Source organism: Leucoraja erinacea, unplaced genomic scaffold, assembly GCF_028641065.1.
Source record: "Leucoraja erinacea ecotype New England unplaced genomic scaffold, Leri_hhj_1 Leri_192S, whole genome shotgun sequence".
Taxonomy (NCBI): Eukaryota; Metazoa; Chordata; class Chondrichthyes; order Rajiformes; family Rajidae; genus Leucoraja; species Leucoraja erinaceus.
In genome coordinates, this window is record NW_026576093.1 from 39312 (window position 1) to 58409 (window position 19098).

Genomic DNA, 19098 nt, shown 5'->3' on the forward strand with positions numbered 1-19098 from the left:
GGTCGAACAGTCCAAACGCAGGATGGGAGCTGTCCTTGATGATCTTCTTTGCCCTGCTAAGGCAGCGGGAGGTGTAGATGTCCATCAGGGAGGGGAGAGGGCAACCAATGATCTTCTGTGCTGTCCTAGTTACCCTCTGAAGCCTCTCCCTGTCTGCCATGGTGCAGCTGCCATACCATGCTGTAATGCAGTATGTCAGCAGGCTCTGCTCTCGATGGACGAGCGGTAGAATTGCTGCCTTACAGCGAATGCAGCGCCGGAGACCCGGGTTCGATCCTGACCATGGGCGCTGTCTGTACGGAGTTTGCACGTTCTCCCCGTGACCTGCGTGGGTTTTCTCCAAGATCTTCAGTTTCCTCCCACACTCCAAAGACATACAGGTTTGTAGGTTAATTGGCTTGGTGTAAATATAAACATTGTCCCTAGTGTGTGTAGGATAGTGATAGTGTACGGGGATCGCTGGTCGGCGCGGACACGGTGGGCCGAAGGGCCTGTTTCCACGCTGTAACTATGACACAGCCAATAACTATTTATTGATTACAAGACTGCCCCTTATCGACATTGCACCAGCAATATCAGATACAATTACAAATGAAAGTAGTCTCTGTCCCTGATGTGATTGCGGATTCTAATGTTTTAAAATCTAAAGTTGCCTGTGAAATAGTTAAACTAATCCCAGATGCATCATTTATAACTTCATTTGCAAATGTTATATTCTGCAAGCTTTGTAAAATTGTGCAGAAGTGTTCAAGTGTACACCATGATGTGTCTTAATGTTGTGGGGGGTTTCAATGGGAGACTGTTTGGCGTGTGTGTTAGGGAGAGAGAGGAGGAGAGATGGAGAGGGAGAGAGAGAGAGGGATGGAGGGAGGGAGGGAGAGAGGAGGAGGAGAGCGAATTTTAAAAATTTGAAGCGATGGAGGGAGGGAGGGAGGGAGGGAGAAAGGGAGGGGAAAAGGAGAAGGAGAGAAACAGAGGGGGAGGGAGAGGGGGAGGGAGAGGGGGAGGGAGGGGGGGAGGGAGAGATAGGGATGGAGGCAGAGGGAGGGAAGGAGAGAGAAGGAGAAAATGTGGAGGGAGAGAGAGAGAAGGAGTGATGTAGAGGGGGGAGGGAGGGAAGGAGGGAGGGAGAAAAAGGGAGAGAGAGGGAGAGGAACGAGGGAGAGATGGAGAGGGGGAAGGAGAGAGAGAAAGAGAGGGAGAGATGGAGAGAAGGAGAGAAGGAGAGAGACGGAGTGAGGGAGAGAGAGGGAGAGATGGAGAGAAGGAGAGAAGGAGAGAGAGGGAGGTGGGGGGAGAGGGAGAGAAGGAGAGAGGGGGGGGGAGGGAGGGGGAGGGAGGGAGGGGGGGGGGTTGTCTGTGGACTGGCAGTGTCTCTCGGCCACCCGCTCCGTCACTATGGCAACTGCGGAGAGAGAAGTTGTTGAGCAAAGAGCTCCATAAAGCAGTGTCGGGTTGCGCAGTGCTTCAGAAGCCCCTGTGTGTGTGTCAGCTGCTCAAATCAACGCTGGGTTGAGAGAGGAGCCGGCCGCTCGGTGGAGGAGGTGTGTGGACCCGTGCAACCTTGGTTTCTCTCTGCAACGACCCAGCACTGAGGCGGAACGAAGATGGTGCATCACTCCAGGTCCATTCAGTCCTTCAAGCAGCAGAAGGGTCAGTAGTACTTTGTACCGTAGTGTGTGTGTGAGTGTGTGTGTGAGTGTGTGTGTGTGTGTGTGTGTGTGTGTGTGTGTGTGTGTGTGAGTGTGTGTGTGTGAGTGTGTGTGAGTGTGAGTGTGTGTGTGGGTGTGTGTGTGTGTGTGTGTGTGTGTGTGTGTGTGAGTGTGTGTGTGTGTGTGTGTGTGTGTGTGTGTGTGTGTGTGTGAGTGTGTGTGTGTGAGTGTGTGTGAGTGTGTGTGTGCGTGTGTGTGTGTGTGTGAGTGTGTGTGAGTGTGTGTGTGTGTGTGTGTGTGAGTGTGTGTGAGTGTGAGTGTGTGTGTGTGTGTGTGTGTGTGTGTGTGTGTGTGTGTGTGTGTGTGTGTGTGTGTGTGTGTGTGTGTGTGTGTGTGTGAGTGTGTGTGAGTGTGAGTGTGTGTGTGAGTGTGTGTGTGTGCGAGTGTGTGTGTGTGTGAGTGTGTGTGTGTGTGAGTGTGTGTGAGTGTGTGTGTGTGTGTGAGAGTGTGTGTGTGTGTGAGTGTGTGTGTGTGTGTGTGTGTGTGTGTGTGTGTGTGTGTGTGTGTGTGTGTGTGTGTGTGTGGTGTGTGTGCGGCTTGCTTGATCATTGAGCTTCTCCACTGTGGCCCATCACCTCTCTAAAGCAGCGGCATTCTGAGCATCCTCTGCTGCTGCTGCTCCTGCTGCTGCTGCTGCTGCTGCTGCTGCTGCTGTGTGTTCACTGTGTGACATCGTGGTTTGCTGTGAAATGGCTGGGGAAAAAACCGAAAGCTATTAATGCACTATGTGGCCCAGGATGTAAATTAATAAAAAGTGCCGCACATGATGGTCTTGTGAACAGTGGGGGAAAAAAAAAGTTGCTCAGCTGAAGGTGATTATTCTGCAGTGTTCTGCGTATTTTGCACGTAACCTGGGCTGGAATGAAGGGGGAGATTGTGGTTTTGTGTGTGTGTGCTGGGCTGTGATATTCAAGCAGGGGCGAGGATGCTGTGTGGTTGCGGGCTATTCAGCTACTGTTGAGCAATCGAGTCCAAGTGTAACGTGGTCGGTCGGCAGGGATTATCTGCGGCAAGCTTGCGCTGTAATTACAAGCGCTGTATTTATTTTTTGCATGTAACACCATCCCTGTGACCAGAGGTCGCAAGTCAACCAAGTGGTTCCAGGACAAGGGGTCACACAGTTTAAGGATAAGGGGGGAAATCTTTTAGGACCGAGATGAGAAAAACATTTTTCGCACAGAGAGTGGTGAATCTCTGGAATTCTCTGCCACAGAATTAAGGGACAGAAGTTTAGGGGTAATATGAGGGGGAACTTCTTTACGCAGAGAGTGGTAGCGGTGTGGAATGAGCTCCCAGTGGAAGTGGTGGAGGCAGGTTCATTGGTATCATTTAAAAATAAATTGGATAGGCATATGGATGAGAAGGGAATGGAGGGTTATGGTACGAGTGCAGGCAGGTGGGACTAAGGGGAAAAAAAATTTGTTCGGCACGGACTTGTAGGGCCGAGATGGCCTGTTTCCGTGCTGTAATTGTTATATGGTTATATGGTTATACAGAAGGTAGTTGAGGCCACACAGTTCATTGGCTATATTTAAGAGGGAGTTAGATGTGGCCCTTGTGGCTAAAGGGACCAGGGGGGTATGGAGAGAAGGCAGGTACAGGATACTGAGTTGGATGATCAGCCATGATCATATTGAATGGCGGTGCAGGCTCGAAGGGCCAAATGGCCTCTACTCCTGCACCTATTTTCCGTGTTTCTATGTAACATGACCAAGTACATCGGCAAACATTTAGCAACTCGCCCGGCGATGATCCCAGCCGCTAGTATTCGCGGTGATGAGCAGTGTGGGAATGTTAAGTCATCCTCTGGCGACCTAAATGGGCACTTTGGCAGCCTCTGCCTCGATAATACCGAGGGAAATAATAGCTGTAAACATCGCCGTGCCGTGTAGCAGAGGCTTTCGGGGGCTTGTGAGGAGAAGGCAGGAGAATGGGGTTAAGAGTCAACACACAATAGGTGTTTAAGAAGGAACTGCAGATGCTGGAAAATCGAAGGTAGACAAAAGTGCTGGAGGAACTCAGCGGGTGCAGCAGCATCTATGGAGCGAAGGAAATAGGCAACGTTTCGGGGCCGAAACCCTGAAGGAAATAGGCAACGTTTCGGGCTGAAACCCGGAAGGGTTTCGGCCCGAAACGTTGCCTATTTCCTTCACTCCATAGATGCTGCTGCACCCGCTGAGTTCCTCCAGCACTTTTGTCTACCTTCGATTTTCCAGCATCTGCAGTTCCTTCTTAAACACCGTTGCTTATTTCCTTCAGGGTTTCGGCCCGAAACGTTGCCTATTTCCTTCACTCCATAGAAGCTGCTGCACCCGCTGAGTTTCTCCAGCACTTTTCTCTACCTTCAATGGACAACAGGTGCAGGAGTAGGCCATTCGGCCCGTCGAGCCAGCACCACCATTCAATGTGATCATGGCTGATCATCCCCAATCAGTACCCCGTTCCTGCCTTCTCCCCATATCCCCTGACTCCGCTATCTTTAAGAGCCCTGTCTAGCTCTCCCTTGAAAGTATCCAGAGAACCGGCCTCCACCGCCCTCTGAGGCAGAGAATTCCACAGACTCACCACTCACTGTGAGAGAAAGTGTTTCCTCGTCTCCGTTCTAAATGGCTTACCCCTTATTCTTAAACTGTGTGTGGCCCCCGGTTCTGGAGTCCCCCAACATCGGGAACATGTTTCCTGCCTCTAGCGTGTCCAAGCCCTTAATAATCTTAAATGTTTCAATGAGATCTCCTCTCATCCTTCTAAACTCCAGAGTGTACAAGCCCAGAGTATCAAGAGTCAAGTGTGTTTTATTGTCATGTGTCCCTGATAGGACAATGAAATTCTTGCTTTGCTTCAGCACAACAGAACATAGTAGGCATTTACTACAGAACAGATCAGTGTATCCATATACCATAATATAAATATATAGACACATGAATAAATAAACTGGTAAAGTGCAAATAACAGATAATTGGTTATTAACAATCAGAGTTTTGTCTGAGCCAGGTTTAATAGCCTGATGGCTGTGGGGAAGTAGCTATTCCTGAACCTGGTCATTGCAGTCTTCAGGCTCCTGTACCTTCTACCTGAAGGTAGCAGGGAGATGAGTGTGTGGCCAGTATGGTGTGGGTCTTTGATGATACTGCCAGCCTTTTTGAGGCAGCGACTGCGATAAATCCCCTCGATGGAAGGAAGGTCAGAGCCGATGATGGACTGGGCAGTGTTTACTACTTTTTGTAGTCTGTTCCTCTGCATAACGCTCAAGTTGCCGAACCAAGCCACGATGCAACCGGTCAGCATGCTCTCTACTGTGCACCTGTAGAAGTTTGAGAGAGTCCTCAGGCTTAGGAGGGAGGGATAGGTCAGCCATGATTGATTCCATGGGCCGAATGGCCTGATTCTGCTCCGATCACTTGTGTTACTATGAGGATTGTCTCCCCCATATTTCTACATTAGTCGCTGGGGCAGCACGGTGGGGCAGCTGGTAGTGCTGCTGCCTCACAGCGCCAGAGACCCGGGTTCGATCCCGACCTTGGGTCCCGTCTGAGCGTGGAGTTTTTGCGTTCTCCCCGTGACTGCGTGCCATTCCTCCCACTCTCCAAAGACGTGCGAGTCTGTCGATAAACTGGCCGCTCTGTAAATTGTCCCTCGTGTGGAGGGAGTGGATGAGAAAGTGGGATAGCATAGAGATAGCGTGAACGGGCGGTCAGTATGAATTCGGTGGGCCGAAGGGCCTGTCTTCATGCTGTATATCTATCAATCAGTTCAATTTCTACCGCTGGCGTTGATTGCCAAATTACAAATCTTTGTTCCTTTTCAAAAGTTCTATGAACAGAATTAGGCCATTCAGCCCGTCAAGTCTAATCCGCCATTCAATCATGGCTGGTCTATCTTTCCCTCTCAACCCCATTCTCCTGCCTTCTCCCCACAACCTCCGACACACCCGCACTAATCAAAAACCCCCCCCTTAAAAATACCCATTGACTTGGCCTCCAAAGAATTCCACAGATTCATCACCTTCTAGAAACATAGAAAATAGGTGCAGGAGGAGGCCATTTGGCCCTTCGAGCCAGCACCACCGTTCATTGTGATCATGGCTGATCGTCCCCAATCAATAACCCGTGCCTGCCTTCTCCCCATATCCCTTGATTCCACTAGCCCCTAGAGCTCTATCTAACTCTCTCTTAAATCCATCCAGCGACTTGGCCTCCACTGCCTTCTGTGGCAGGGAATTCCACAAATTCACAACTCTCTGGGTGAAAACGTTTTTTTCTCACCTCAGTCTTAAATGGCCTCCCCTTTATTCTAAGACTGTGTGGCCACTGGTTCTGGACTCGCCCAACATTGGGAACATTTTTCCTGCATCTAGCTTGTCCAGTCCTTTTATCATTTTATATGTTTCTATAAGATATGCCCCTCATCCTTCTAAACTCCAGTGAATACAAGTCTAGTCTTTTCAATCTTCCCTCCTATGACAAAATATTCTTCATGACAAAATAAATTCCTCCTCATCTCCTTTCTAAAGGACCATCCCTTTATTCCGAGGCTCTGTCCTCTAGTCCTAGACTCTCCCACTTTTTACAAAGAAAAGTCAAGTTTTTGAACCCTTGCTGATTGTCAGCAAACAGTAAAATGTTCTATCCACAAGTAAGGAACATTACAAGCTGCTGCTGACGAGATCAATATCTGGTCTTTACATAATTCAGAAATGGAATGCCACCTCGATGAAAATTGCCCTACTTTTCTCATAGAAACATAGAAACTAGGTGCAGGAATAGGCCATTCGGCCCTTCGAGCCAGCACCGCCATTCAATATGATCATGGCAGATCATCCAACTCAGTATCCCGTACCTGCCTTCTCTCCATACCCCCTGATCCCTTTAGCCACAAGGGCCACATCTAACTCCCTCTTAAATATAGCCAATGAACTGTGTGGCCTCAACTACCTTCCGTGGCAGAGAATTCCACAGATTCACCACTCTCTGTGTGAAAAATGATTTTCTCATCTCGGTCCTAAAAGACTTCCATCTTATCCTTAAACTGTGACACCTAGTTCTGGACTTCCCCAACATCAGGACCAATCTTCCTGCATCTAGCCTGTCCAGCCCCTTAAGAATTTTGGAAGTTTCTATAAGATCCCCCCTCAATCTTCTAAATTCTAGCGTGTATAAACCAAGTCTATCCCAGTCTTTCTTCATATGAAAGTCCTGACATCCCAGGAATCAGTCTGGTGAACCTTCTCTGCACCCCCTCTATGGCAAGAATGTCTTTCCTCAGATTATGAGTTTAAGAAGGAACTGCAGATGCTGGAAAAATCGAAGGTAGACAAAAGTGCTGGAGGAACTCAGCGGGTGCAGCGGCATCTATGGAGTGAAGGAAATAGGCAACGTTTCGGGCCGAAACCCAGAAGGGTTTCGGCCCAAAACGTTGCCTATTTCCTTCAGGGTGTCGGCCCAAAACGTTGCCTATTTCCTTCGCTCCATAGAAAAGTGCTGGAGGAACTCAGCAGGTGGAGCAGCATCTAGATGAAAAAGGTTTTCCCCATCTCTGCCCCCGATGGCCTTCCCCTTATTCTTAAACTGCGGACCCCCCCCTGGTTCTGGACTCCCTCCCCCCCCAACACGAGTCACGTTGAGAACATGCAAACTCCACGCAGACAGCACCCGAGGTCAGGATCGAACCCAGGACTCTGGCGTTGTGAGGCAGCAGCACTACCCGCTGCAGCACCCAACTTAAATCGTTACTAATGGGAAATTGCCTCACAGTTTAAAAAGGATGTGGCCTTAACTTATTGAAGAAATGATCTCGGAGCCAACGCTACACGACTCTCAGGATCAGTTGCAATTTGTAAATGGAACGGTGTTGTAAACCGTTGCTGACACTATTAGATCATGACTACTTGAAGCTTCGGTGGCAATGAGTTATTCTAAATCCATTTAACGAGTCCAAGGTTAAAAAAACCCCCAGAAATATACAAGAAATATGCATGTCAGTGGGTTAAAAAGAATTCTACATTTTAACAAAATCGTGCCTTAGTAGAGCATGGAACTGTCCAGCACAGGAACAAGCCCTTATGCCCACATAGTCTGTGCCAAGCATGAAGCCAAGTTCACTAGCACTGCAGAAGGGTCTCGACCCGCAAACGTCACCTATTTGGTGGCGCAGCGGTAGAGTTGCTGCCTCACGGCGCCAGAGACCCGGGTTCGATCCCGACTACGGGCGCCGTCTGTACGTTCTCCCCGCGGGTTTTCTCCGAGATCTTCGGTTTCCTCCCACACTGCAAAGGCGCACAGGTTTGTAGGTTAATTAGCTCGGTATAGATGTAAATTGTCCCCAGTGTGTGTAGGATGGTGTTAAGTGTGCGTGGATCGCTGGACGGCGCGGACACGGTGGGCCGAAGGGCCTATTTTCGCGCTGTATCTCCAAACTAAACTAACCTCTACGACATTTTCTCCAGAGGTGCTGCCTGACCCGCTGGGTTACTCCAGCGTTTTGTGTGGGTACCTATGACTTTGATTACTGCCGGGCACTGCAAATGCTAATGGTGGCGTCATTCATTAAGTCTGTGATCTGCTGATCTGAATGTATCGGATTATTTTGGCTTGCGTTACTTCAATTTATAAACGAGGAAATGCCCGCTTGACAGATTTTAAATAACATTAAATGTAACGATCACACGATGTAAAACAGTGCACAAACAGAGCAGGTCCGACTGTGCCAAACATGGTGCCAAATTAAACTAACCCCCTCTGCAAGCATATGGTCCATTCCCCTCCATGTGCCAATCTGACATGCCGCCACTGTGGTATTTGCCAACACCACCACCTCCAGCCATCGAACCCTGCCTGTGTAAAACCAACTTTCCCTCCGCACCTCAATTCAACTTTCCCCATCTCACCTTGAAGTAGACATGCACGTACGGAAAGCTCACGGCATGTTGGCCTTCGTAACGACAGGATTTGCTATGAGAATGCAGGGTGACTTGGACAGGTTGGGTGAGTGGGCAGATGCATGGCAGATGCAGTTTAATGTGGATAAATGTGAGGTTATCCACTTTGCTGGCAAAAGCAGGAAGGAAGATTACTATCTAAATGGTGGCAAGTTGGGAAAAGGGATCTAGGGGGTCCTTGTTCATCAGGCAATTAAAGTAGGCATGCAGGTACGGCAGGCAGTGAAGAAAGCGAATGGCATGTTGGCCTTCATAACAAGAGGAGTTGAGTATAGGAGCAAAGAGGTCCTTCTGCGAGAGGACCCTAGTGAGACCGCACCTGGAGTATTGCATGCAGTTTTTGTCTCCTTATTTGAGGACGGACATCCTTGCTATTGAGGGAGTGCAGCGTAGGTTCACCAGATTAATCCCCGGGATGGCGGGTCTGTCATATGTTGAGAGAATGGAGTGGCTAGGCTTGTACACTCTAGAGTTTAGAAAGATGAGAGGGGGATCTTATAGAAACGTATAAAATTATAAAAGGACTGGACAAGCTAGATGCAGGAAAAATTGTCCCAATGTTGGGCGAGTCCAGAACCAGGGGCCACAGTCTTAGAATAAATGGGAGGCCATTTAAAACTGAGATCAGGGAAACGTTTTTCACCCAGAGAGTTGTGAATTTGTGGAATTCTCTGCCACAGAGGGCAGTGGAGGCCAAGTCACTGGATGGATTTAAGAGAGAGTTAGATAGAGCTCTAGGGGCTAGTGGAGTCAAGGGATATGGGGAGAAGGCAGGCATGGGTTATTGATTGGGGACGATCAGCCATGATCACAATGAATGGCGGTGCTGGCTCATAGGGCCGAATGGCCTCCTCCTGCACCTATTGTCTATGTTTCAAACAAAGCCATTTAGTATTTGACATTTCCACCCTGGGGTACAATAGCATCATAAATACTATTTGCCGCTATAATTATGGAAGGTACTGTGATTATTACACAATACTATTTTACATATATACAATATTATTTTACATGCAGTTTTGGTCTCCTAGTTGCGCAGGGCGGCACGGTGGTGCAGCGGTAGAGTTGCTGCCTCACAGCGCCAGAGACCCGGGTTTGATCCCAACTACGGGTGCTGTCTGTACGGAGTTTGCACGTTCTCCCCGTGACCTGCGTGGATTTTCTCCAGATCTCCGGTTTCCCCCCACACTCCAAAGACGTGCGGGTTTGTAGGTTAATTGGCTTGGTGTGAATGTGAATTGACCCTAGTGTGTGTGGGATAGTGTTAGTGTGCAAGGATCGCCGTTGGGCTGAAGGGCCTGTTTCTACAATGTATCTCTAAACTGAACTGAGTTGCATATACTTGCAGAAGTGATGTAATTGACTAATACATCATACATCATAGAGCCTTGTCGGTACTCTATAAGTGGTGACTCTTTGTATACTTACGTATTGTATAGTAAGCAAAGAATTTACTGTACCAAGTACACGTGAAATTAAAGTATCAATCAATCGACAGATCAATAAATCAAAGTTCACCAGACTGATTCTTGAGACAGCCAAGACTGCTGGATATAAGGAGAAATTAGTTTAACTAAGTTTGTGTGCTCTGGAGCAAAAAGTGCTGGAGGAACTCGGCAGGTCAGGGCAACATCCGTGGAGGGAATGGACAGACACGTTTTGGGTCGGGACCCTTCCTCACACCCGAAGAGTCTCAACCTGAAACGTCTCCTGTTCCTTCTCTCCAGAGACGCTGCCTGTCCCGCTGAGTTACTCCAGCATTCCGTCTTAATGTCTAACTTGGGTGAAAGCGCGGAGTCGTTTACCCAGAGTAGACAAAACAAGGGCAAGAAAACACAGGTGAGGGGGACAACATTACATACAAATCTGAGGGGCAACTTTTTCACCAAACCAGCTGCTAGAGGAGGTCGTTGAGGCAGGGACTATATTTAAAAGAGACTTGTGGACCTGGATGTAGATGGAGTACGCTGATAGCTCTAGGGAGAGCATCACTCAGCAATGGACAATTTTATACTGGATTACATTTTACCAAACCAATTAACCTACAAACCTGCACGCCTTTGGAGTGTGGGAGGAAACCGAAGATCTCGGAGAAAACCCACGGGGAGAACGTACAAACTCCGTACAGACAACACCCGTAGTCGGGATTGAACCCGGGTCTCTGGCGCTGCAAGTGCTGTAAGCCAGCAACTCTACCATGAGCGCTGCCACTCGAACAGGTACATAGATAGGAACGGTTTAGAGAGAAATAGGTCAAAGGTGGGCAAATGGGGGTTGTCTTAGATGGGACATCTTGATCGATATTGACATCGTGCCCTGCTCTAATGTGTTTGCAACTGTTGGAGGAACTCAACGGTTCAGGCAACTCTGTGGGTGGGAATGGACACAGAGTGTTTGGTTTCCTTCAGACATGGAGTGGGGGGGCACTTGAAGGCAGAGAGGGAGGGCTGGCATGTGATGGGTAGAAGCCGCTGTTGGGTTAATTGGTGTCAGGTGGGGGACAATAGAATCATGAGGTCACAAGTGATAGGAGCAGAATTAGGCCATTCGGCCCATCAAGTCTACTCCGCCATTCAATCATGTCTGATCTATCTCCCCCTCCTAACCCCATTCTCCTGCCTTCTCCCCATAACCCCTGACACCCGCACTGATCAAGAATCTATCTATCTCTGCCTTAAAGGATGAAGGTGATCAGTGGAGCCAAAATGTTGCAGGTGATGGAACATAATGCGATGGGAAGATGGGGAATGAAATGTAGAACCAGAGACGGGGACAGCGGGTCCCAGCCCGAAACCTTGTCTATCCATTTCTCTCCACATATACTGCCCGACCATCTGAGTCCCACCACCAGTTTAATTGTCTCCTGCATCTGCATTATTTTACACGTTGGAGATACAGCACGAAAACGGCCCCTTCAGCTCATCGAATCCATGGCAACCAGCGACCACCCCATACACTGGCTCAGTCCTGCACACACTAGGGACCAGTTAGAATTTTTACCGAAGCCCATTGACCTCCAAACCTGCACCAGTCAGTGGAGTGTGGGAAGAAACCGGAACACCCGGAGAAAACCCACGCAGGTCCCAGGGAGAACGTACACACTCCGCGTACGGACAGCACCCCTACTCAGGATCGAACCCAGGTCTCTGGGGCCGTGAGGCAGCAATTCGACCGCTGTGTTACTCCAGCACTTTGCAATTTGTTATTGTACATCTGCTGAACATCACAAATTATCAGATTATCTGCATTTTAATAACCTTGGAATCCAATTGCATTAGGATCATCTGATCGTAAATTGCCTCTGTGGCACCCGCACTAAAGTGCACAGTGTGCGCGCTCTGACATTTTGGCAGCGTTGTCACTTGGAATCAATCTTCAAACCATTTATTTACGAAACTCGGGCATTATGTGCAGGGACATTGTTTCTTAAACATCTTCCATTCCATTCAGTTACAGTTTAGTTTATTGTCACATGTAGCGAGGTACAGTGAAAAGCTTTTTTGTTGCGTGCTAACCAGTCAGCGCAAAGATAATACATGATTACAACCGAACCATTCACAGTGTACAGATACATGATAAGGGAATAACGTTCAGTGCAAGGTAAAGCCAGCAAAGTCCGGTCAAGGATAGTCCAAGGGTCACCAATGAGGTAGATAGTAGTTCAGGACCACTCTCTGGTTTTGGTGGGATGGTTCAGTTGCCTGATAACAGTTGGGAAGAAACTGTCTTCCCAGCTGTCTGGGAAGAAACTGAAAGAGGACCCAACATGGGGACGGGGAGGGGGGGAGAACAAAAGGGAGGGGGGACCTGCTGCAGATAAAGGGCCTGCCCCACCAGCATGCGATGCCATACGGCAAGCGCGACCTAAAGGGCGGTCCCACCAGCATGCGACTCCATGCGGCAAGCGCGACCTAACATGGTCGCTTGAGCCGTACGGTCTCGCGGGGCCGGTCCCACTTTGATCGCCGGAGCCGTATGGAGTTGTGCGGAGCTGGTCCCGACATCGCGCGGGGCTCCGAAAAACTCACCGTGTTTAAAAATTCCGCGCGGCAACGGCCTGCCGGCCCGCAGCCGCCTCGATGCCGTACACAGCGCCTCGACGGGCATGCGCAGCGCCTCGACGCCGTGTCACTCACTCGACCTCCGCGCGGCTCCCGCTTCTGGTTAAGTCGCGCTTGCCGCATGCAGGTCGCGTGCTGGTGGGACAGGCCCTTTACTTTATAACTTGGTCAACGCCCATTATGTGGTGACTATTTGCATACCTCGGGCATGTAAGCAAATAATTTCACTGTGACTTGTCACATGTGACAAAGTATTTATTTGTGTGGCGGCACCTGGTGACAACACAAGGTCAAAACGAACCATCGGCAGTAGAGGGCGGCATCTTGGTGTGGGAGGCGCTAGTCACAGGCTCGGTACCAGAGTTGGTATTTAAGGCCAGGCAACGCCCGTGTCCTTGCAGGTGTAGAGAACTGTATTAGAGAGATTAAACATGTCTAGTGCACACAACACGTGTCCGACTAGTTTTTGGCTGGACTCCTGCGAGTCCCCGCTACACTGGTGACCCCGACGTGACGCTCCCCTACTTTTTGCTGCGCCCTTAGGATTGTGTGATTTGCTGATGTACTGGTATCCATCTTGCTATTGAGGGAGTGCAGCGTAGGTTCACGCGGTTAATTCCCGGGATGGCGGGACTGTCATATGCTGAAAGAGTGGAGCGGCTGGGCTTGTATACTCTGGATTTTAGAAGGATGGGAGGAGATCTCATTGAAACATATAAGATTGTTAAGGGCTTGGACACACTAGAGGCAGGAAACATGTTCCCGATGTTGGGGGAGTCCAGAACCAGGGGCCATTAAGAATATTAAGAATAAGGGGTAAGCCATTTAGAAAGGAGACGAGGAAACACTTTTTCTCACAGAGAGTTGTGAGTCTGTGGAATTCTCTGCCTCAGAGGGCGGTGGAGGCCGGTTCTCTGGATGCTTTCAAGAGAGAGCTAGATAGGGCTCTTAAAATACCGGAGTCAGGGGATATGGGGAGAAGGCAGGAACGGGGTACTGATTGGGGATGATCAGCCATGATCACATTGAATGGCGGTGCTGGCTCGAAGGGCCGAATGGCCTGCTCCTGCACCTATTGTCTATTGCCTATTGTCTATTGACCCTTCCAGGGTCCCGACCCGAAACGTCACCCATTCCTTCTCTCCAGAGATGCTGCCGGCCCCGCTGAGTTACCCCAGCACTCTGTGTCCACCTACGAGATGAGGATGTCACCTTACGAAAGGAACGATGTATTGAGCATAGTGATTCTGGTGCAGGCATTTGCATTCATTTAATTTGGCCCCATGACAACAGAGTCAAGCTTTGCACAACACACCATGTTTGATTTCCCGCCCCTCCCCCATCTCCACATCAGTCTGAAGAAGGGTCTCGACCCGAAACGTCACCCATTCCTTCTCTCCACAGATGCTGCCAGACCTGCTGAGTTACTCCAGCACTCTGTGAAACGTCACCTATCCATGTTCTCCACAGATGCTGCCTGACCCGCTGAGTTACTCCAGCACTCTGTGAAACATCACCTATCCATGTTCTCCACAGATGCTGCCTGACCCGCTGAGTTACTCCAGCACTGTGTCTTTACTTTTCCAGATTTTATTGAGGAGTTTAAACAATATAAAACATTTGTTGTGTGGCAGTGATGCAAGTTTGAGTTTGTGTACTAATAGAATTAGGACACATTTACAACTCCAATCTCACGAACCTTTACATTAGTTCAGGTTAGAGATACAGTGGCAAAACAGGCCATTTGGCCCATCGAGTCCGTGCTGGCCGGCGATCCCCGCACACTAACACCATCCTACACACACTGGGGACCAATTTACACTTACACCAGGCCAATTGACCTACAAACCTGTGTGTATCTGGAGCGTGGGAGGAAACCGGAGATCTGGGAGAAAGGTCACGGGGAGAACATACAAACTCCGCAAAGACAGCACCCATAGTCGGGATGAAACCCGGGTCACTGGCGCTGTGAGGCAGCAACTCTACCGCTGCGCCACCGTGCCGCCTGCCTTGCCTGCCTTGCAGTTCATCATTTTATCTCCATTGCACCACTTTATAGGTCAACAAGACTCATGACCATTGGGATCAACAAATAAAATCTTCAAAGTTAACAACCACCAAAGTAATTCAGTGTTGTTGTATTCATTACTCAACCATTAGGTGTAGACCTGCGGAGTTTTTAAATTTGAAAACAAACAAATTGCTCTCAGCTTGCATGCAATGCATCTCAAGAGTTTTCTGTCAATTATATCCCAAGAAACAGAATGGTTTGGGAAGAGCTCCATCCAAAACCGCAAGAAATTGCAGCACAGAACATCACGCACACAAACCAACCTCCCTTTCATTGACTCCATCTACACCTCGCGCTGCCTCGGCAAGGCCAGCAGCATCATCAAGGATCAATCTCACTCCCTCTTCTCCCCTCTCCCATCAGGCAAGAGGGACAGAAGTGTGAAAACGCACACCTCCAGATTCAGGGACAGTTTCTTCCCGGCTGTTATCAGGCAACTGAACCGTCCTCTCACCAACTAGACGGTGGTACTGACCTCCCATCCACCTCATTGGAGACGCTCTGAATATCTTTAATCAGACTGTACTGGACTTTATCTTGCACTAAACAGTGTATCTTTTGCCCTGTAACTTTTCACTGTGGACAGCTTGATTGCAAGTTTAGTTTAGAGATACAGCGTGGAAACAGGTCCAGGGATTATTTACCATTTGTCCGAAGCCAATTAACCTACAAACTGGAATGTGGGAGGAAACCGGAGCACCCGGAGAAAGCCCACGCACGTCACGGGGAGAACGTACAAACTCCGTACAGACGGCACCCGTAGTCAGGATCGAACCCGGGTCTCTGGCGCTGTGAGGCAGCAACTCTACCGCTGCGCCACCGTGCCGCCTTCATTTTGCAAGTGTCCCACAAAGATACAATCAGATGGCCCACATTATTGTTTCCATAGCAACATTTTAAAATGTGTTGAGTGTGCTGCTGGAAGCTGCATTACACCAAAGAGCACCACATGAGCCAGGTAGGTTTTTATGAAGCTAATATTTAAAAAAAAAATAACAGCATAGCTTTCAAAAACAAACATGTTCCAATGTTAGCACAAATACACACTGTTTTTGTAAAGTTTCCAATTCCCACTATTCACCAATGTTTACCCTGTCTTGAGTAATATGATTCCCTTTTTCTGCCAGGATTGCCTTTCACTTTCCACCTGCTCTGTTATTTGTGTAGTGGCAATTCTTATTTTGCAAAATTTACAACTATCTTCTAACTGGGATAGCGCAGCGGTAGAGTTGCTGCCTCACAGCGCCAGAGACCCGGGTTCGATCCTGACTACGGGCGCTGTGCTGTCTGTACGGAGTTTGCACGTTCTCCCCGTGACCTGCGTGGGTTTTCTCCGGGTGCTCCGGTTTCCTCCCACGCTCCAAAGACGTGCAGGTTTGCAGATTCAAAAAGCTGGAGTAACTCAGCGGGACGGGCAGCATCTCTGGAGAGAAGGAATGGGTGACGTTTCGGGTCGAGACCCTTCTTCAGACTGATGTGGAGATGGGGGAGGGGCGGGAACCCGCCCCTCCCCCACCTCCACATCAGTCTGAAGAAGGGTCTCGACGTCAGTCTGAAGAAGGGTCGTCAGGTAGGCATCGTGGCATTTACACTAGCAACCCAGCCACTTCTCTGCTGGAGATGAGAACAAAAGTGGACACAGAGTGCTGGAGTAACTCAGCGGGTCAGGCAGCATCTGTGGAGAACATGGATAGGTGACGTCTCACAGAGTGCTGGAGTAACTCAGCGGGTCAGGCAGCATCTGCGGAGAACATGGATAGGTGACGTTTCACAGAGTGCTGGAGTAACTCAGCGGGTCAGGCAGCATCTGTGGAGAACATGGAACATCTGAAGAAGGGTCTCGACGTCAGTCTGAAGAGGGGTCGTCAGGTAGGCATTGTGGCGTTTCGGGTCGAGACCCTTGTTCAGACTGGTTAGGGATAAGGGAGACGAGAGATATAGACGGTGATGTAGAGAGATAAAGAAAAATGAATGAAAGATATGCAGAACAGTAATGATGATACAGGGAACGTGCCGTTGTTAGCTGTTGGTAGATTGATTGGTTTGATATAATCGTATACATTGTAAATTCTCCGCCTCAGAGGGCGGTGGAGGCCGGTTCTCTGGATACTTTCAAGAGAGAGCTAGATAGGGCTCTTAAAGACAGCGGATCTGGGGAGAAGGCAGGAACGGGGTACTGATTGGGGATGATCAGCCATGATCACATTGAATGGCGTCGCTGGCTCGAAGGGCCGAATGGCCTCCTCCTGCACCTATTGTCTATTGTCTATTGATATGTGCGAAATGGAATCTAACATTGGCGAATGTCAGGTCATCGAGACTTTAATCAAAACAGGGCAGTCACGCCACTTTCTACAACATTAATAGCTATAAATAGAGGAGGTTAAGCTTAACAAAAAGACTCAACGTGCTGGGGTAACAATGTTATTCTCAGTTGACCCAGTTACCAGGCAGCATCACTGGAGAACAGGGATAAGTGACATTTCAGGTCGGGGTGACTTATAATAAACTACACTAAACTGCACTGTATCTAATTACAAATGACAAAAAAAAAAAAAAAACAAAAAGTATCCTACAGTTTTGGTCTCCAAATCTGAGGAAGGACATTATTGCCATAGAGGGAGTGCAGAGACGGTTCACCAGACTGATTCCTGGGATGTCAGGACTGTCTTATGAAGAAAGACTGGATAGACTTGGTTTATACTCTCTAGAATTTAGGAGATTGAGAGGGGATCTTATAGAAACTTACAAAATTCTTAAGGGGTTGGACAGGCTAGATGCAGGAAGATTGCTCCCGATGTTAGGGAAGTCCAGGACAAGGGGTCACAGCTTAAGGATAAAGGGGAAATCCTTTAAAACCGAGATGAGAAGAACTTTTTTCACACAGAGAGTGGTGAATCTCTGGAACTCTCTGCCACAGAGGGTAGTTGAGGCCAGTTCATTGGCTATATTTAAGAGGGAGTTAGATGTGGCCCTTGTGGCTAAGGGGATCAGGGGGTATGGAGAGAAGGCAGGTACGGGATACTGAGTTGGATGATCAGCCATGATCATATTGAATGGCGGTGCAGGCTCGAAGGGCCGAATGGCCTACTCCTGCACCTAATTTCTATGTTTCTATGTTTACTCTTTTTCGTAAGGGCCTGTCCCACTTACGCGATATTTTTCGGCGACTGCCGTCACCCGTCATAGTCGCAGCAGGTCGCCGAAAATGTTCAACACATTGAAAATCCAGCGGCGACCAGAACAAGGTACGACTCTTTGGGCGACTACTCACGACCGTACGGGCTTCACCCCGCGACATGTCACCTGTACGGTCGTGAGTCGTCTCCTCAGTCGCCCAAAGAGTCGTAGCGTTTTTCTGTTCGCCGCTGGATTTACAACATGCTTTGAATTCCGCTATTGAATTATTTTGAGTCTAACCATATTATCAGGCTTTCCCTGTCTCTCCATCCCCTCCCCCTTCCCAGTTCTCCCACCAGACATTCTATCTCTGTCCCACCCCCTCCCCTGACATCAGTCTGAAGAAGGGTCTCGACCCAAAATGTCGCCCGTTCAATTTTGTGTCTACCTTTGATTTAAACCAGCATCTGCAGTTCCTCCCTACACATTATCAGGCACGATAGCCCAACTTGCCCGTAGCGACCCATCTACACTGGTCCCATTTGCACGCGTTTGGCCCATATCCCTCTAAACCTGTCCAATTGTCTTTTAAATGCTAGCACCTGCCTCAACCACCTCATTCCATTCCACACTCCCACCACCCTCTGAGTGAAAAAGTTGCCACTCAGGTTCCCATTAAATCTTTCCCCTCTCACCTTAAACCTATCTCATCTGGTTTTAATTGGCTTCTGTAAATTGTAAAATGTCCTTAGTATGCAGGATAGTACCAGTCTACGGGGTGATCGCTGGTCGGCAAGGACTTATTGGGACGAAGGGCCTGTTTCCATGCTGTGTCTCTAAAGACTAAAGTCTATTAAATCTTTTTCCTCTTACATTAAACCTATGTCCCCTGGTTTTTGATTCAACAACCCCGAAAGACTCCATGTGTATTCAACCTATCTATCCCCTGAATGGGAATGGCTTAATTGAGGCATTGTGATCAACATGGACAAGTTTCATTGTCCACCTTCCATAAACCAACACTGGTCAATTCTACACTTTCCTTGTACCTCCCTTCTGATGTCTCGTTTTCACACCTTACCCTTCCATATCTCCATGTCTCCCTCTCCCCTGACTCTCAGTCTGAAGAAGTGTCTCGAACCGAAACGTCACCCATTCCTCCTAAGATACTTACAAAATTCTTAAGGGGTTGGACAGGCT

General features: G+C 48.8%; 1 protein-coding gene across 2 annotated transcripts in view; it reads left to right on the top strand.

Moving 5' to 3' along the window:
• The first annotated feature begins 1382 nt into the window (after positions 1-1382).
• The window catches only part of LOC129716236 (anoctamin-3-like), a 139348-nt gene continuing 121632 nt past the window's right edge, over positions 1383-19098 (top strand). For both annotated transcript variants that reach the window (XM_055666114.1, XM_055666113.1), the window contains exon 1: positions 1383-1653. In XM_055666114.1, coding sequence (XP_055522089.1) covers positions 1608-1653 — 46 coding nt within the window. In that variant the 5' untranslated portion in view covers positions 1383-1607. The remainder of the gene's footprint in view (positions 1654-19098) is intronic.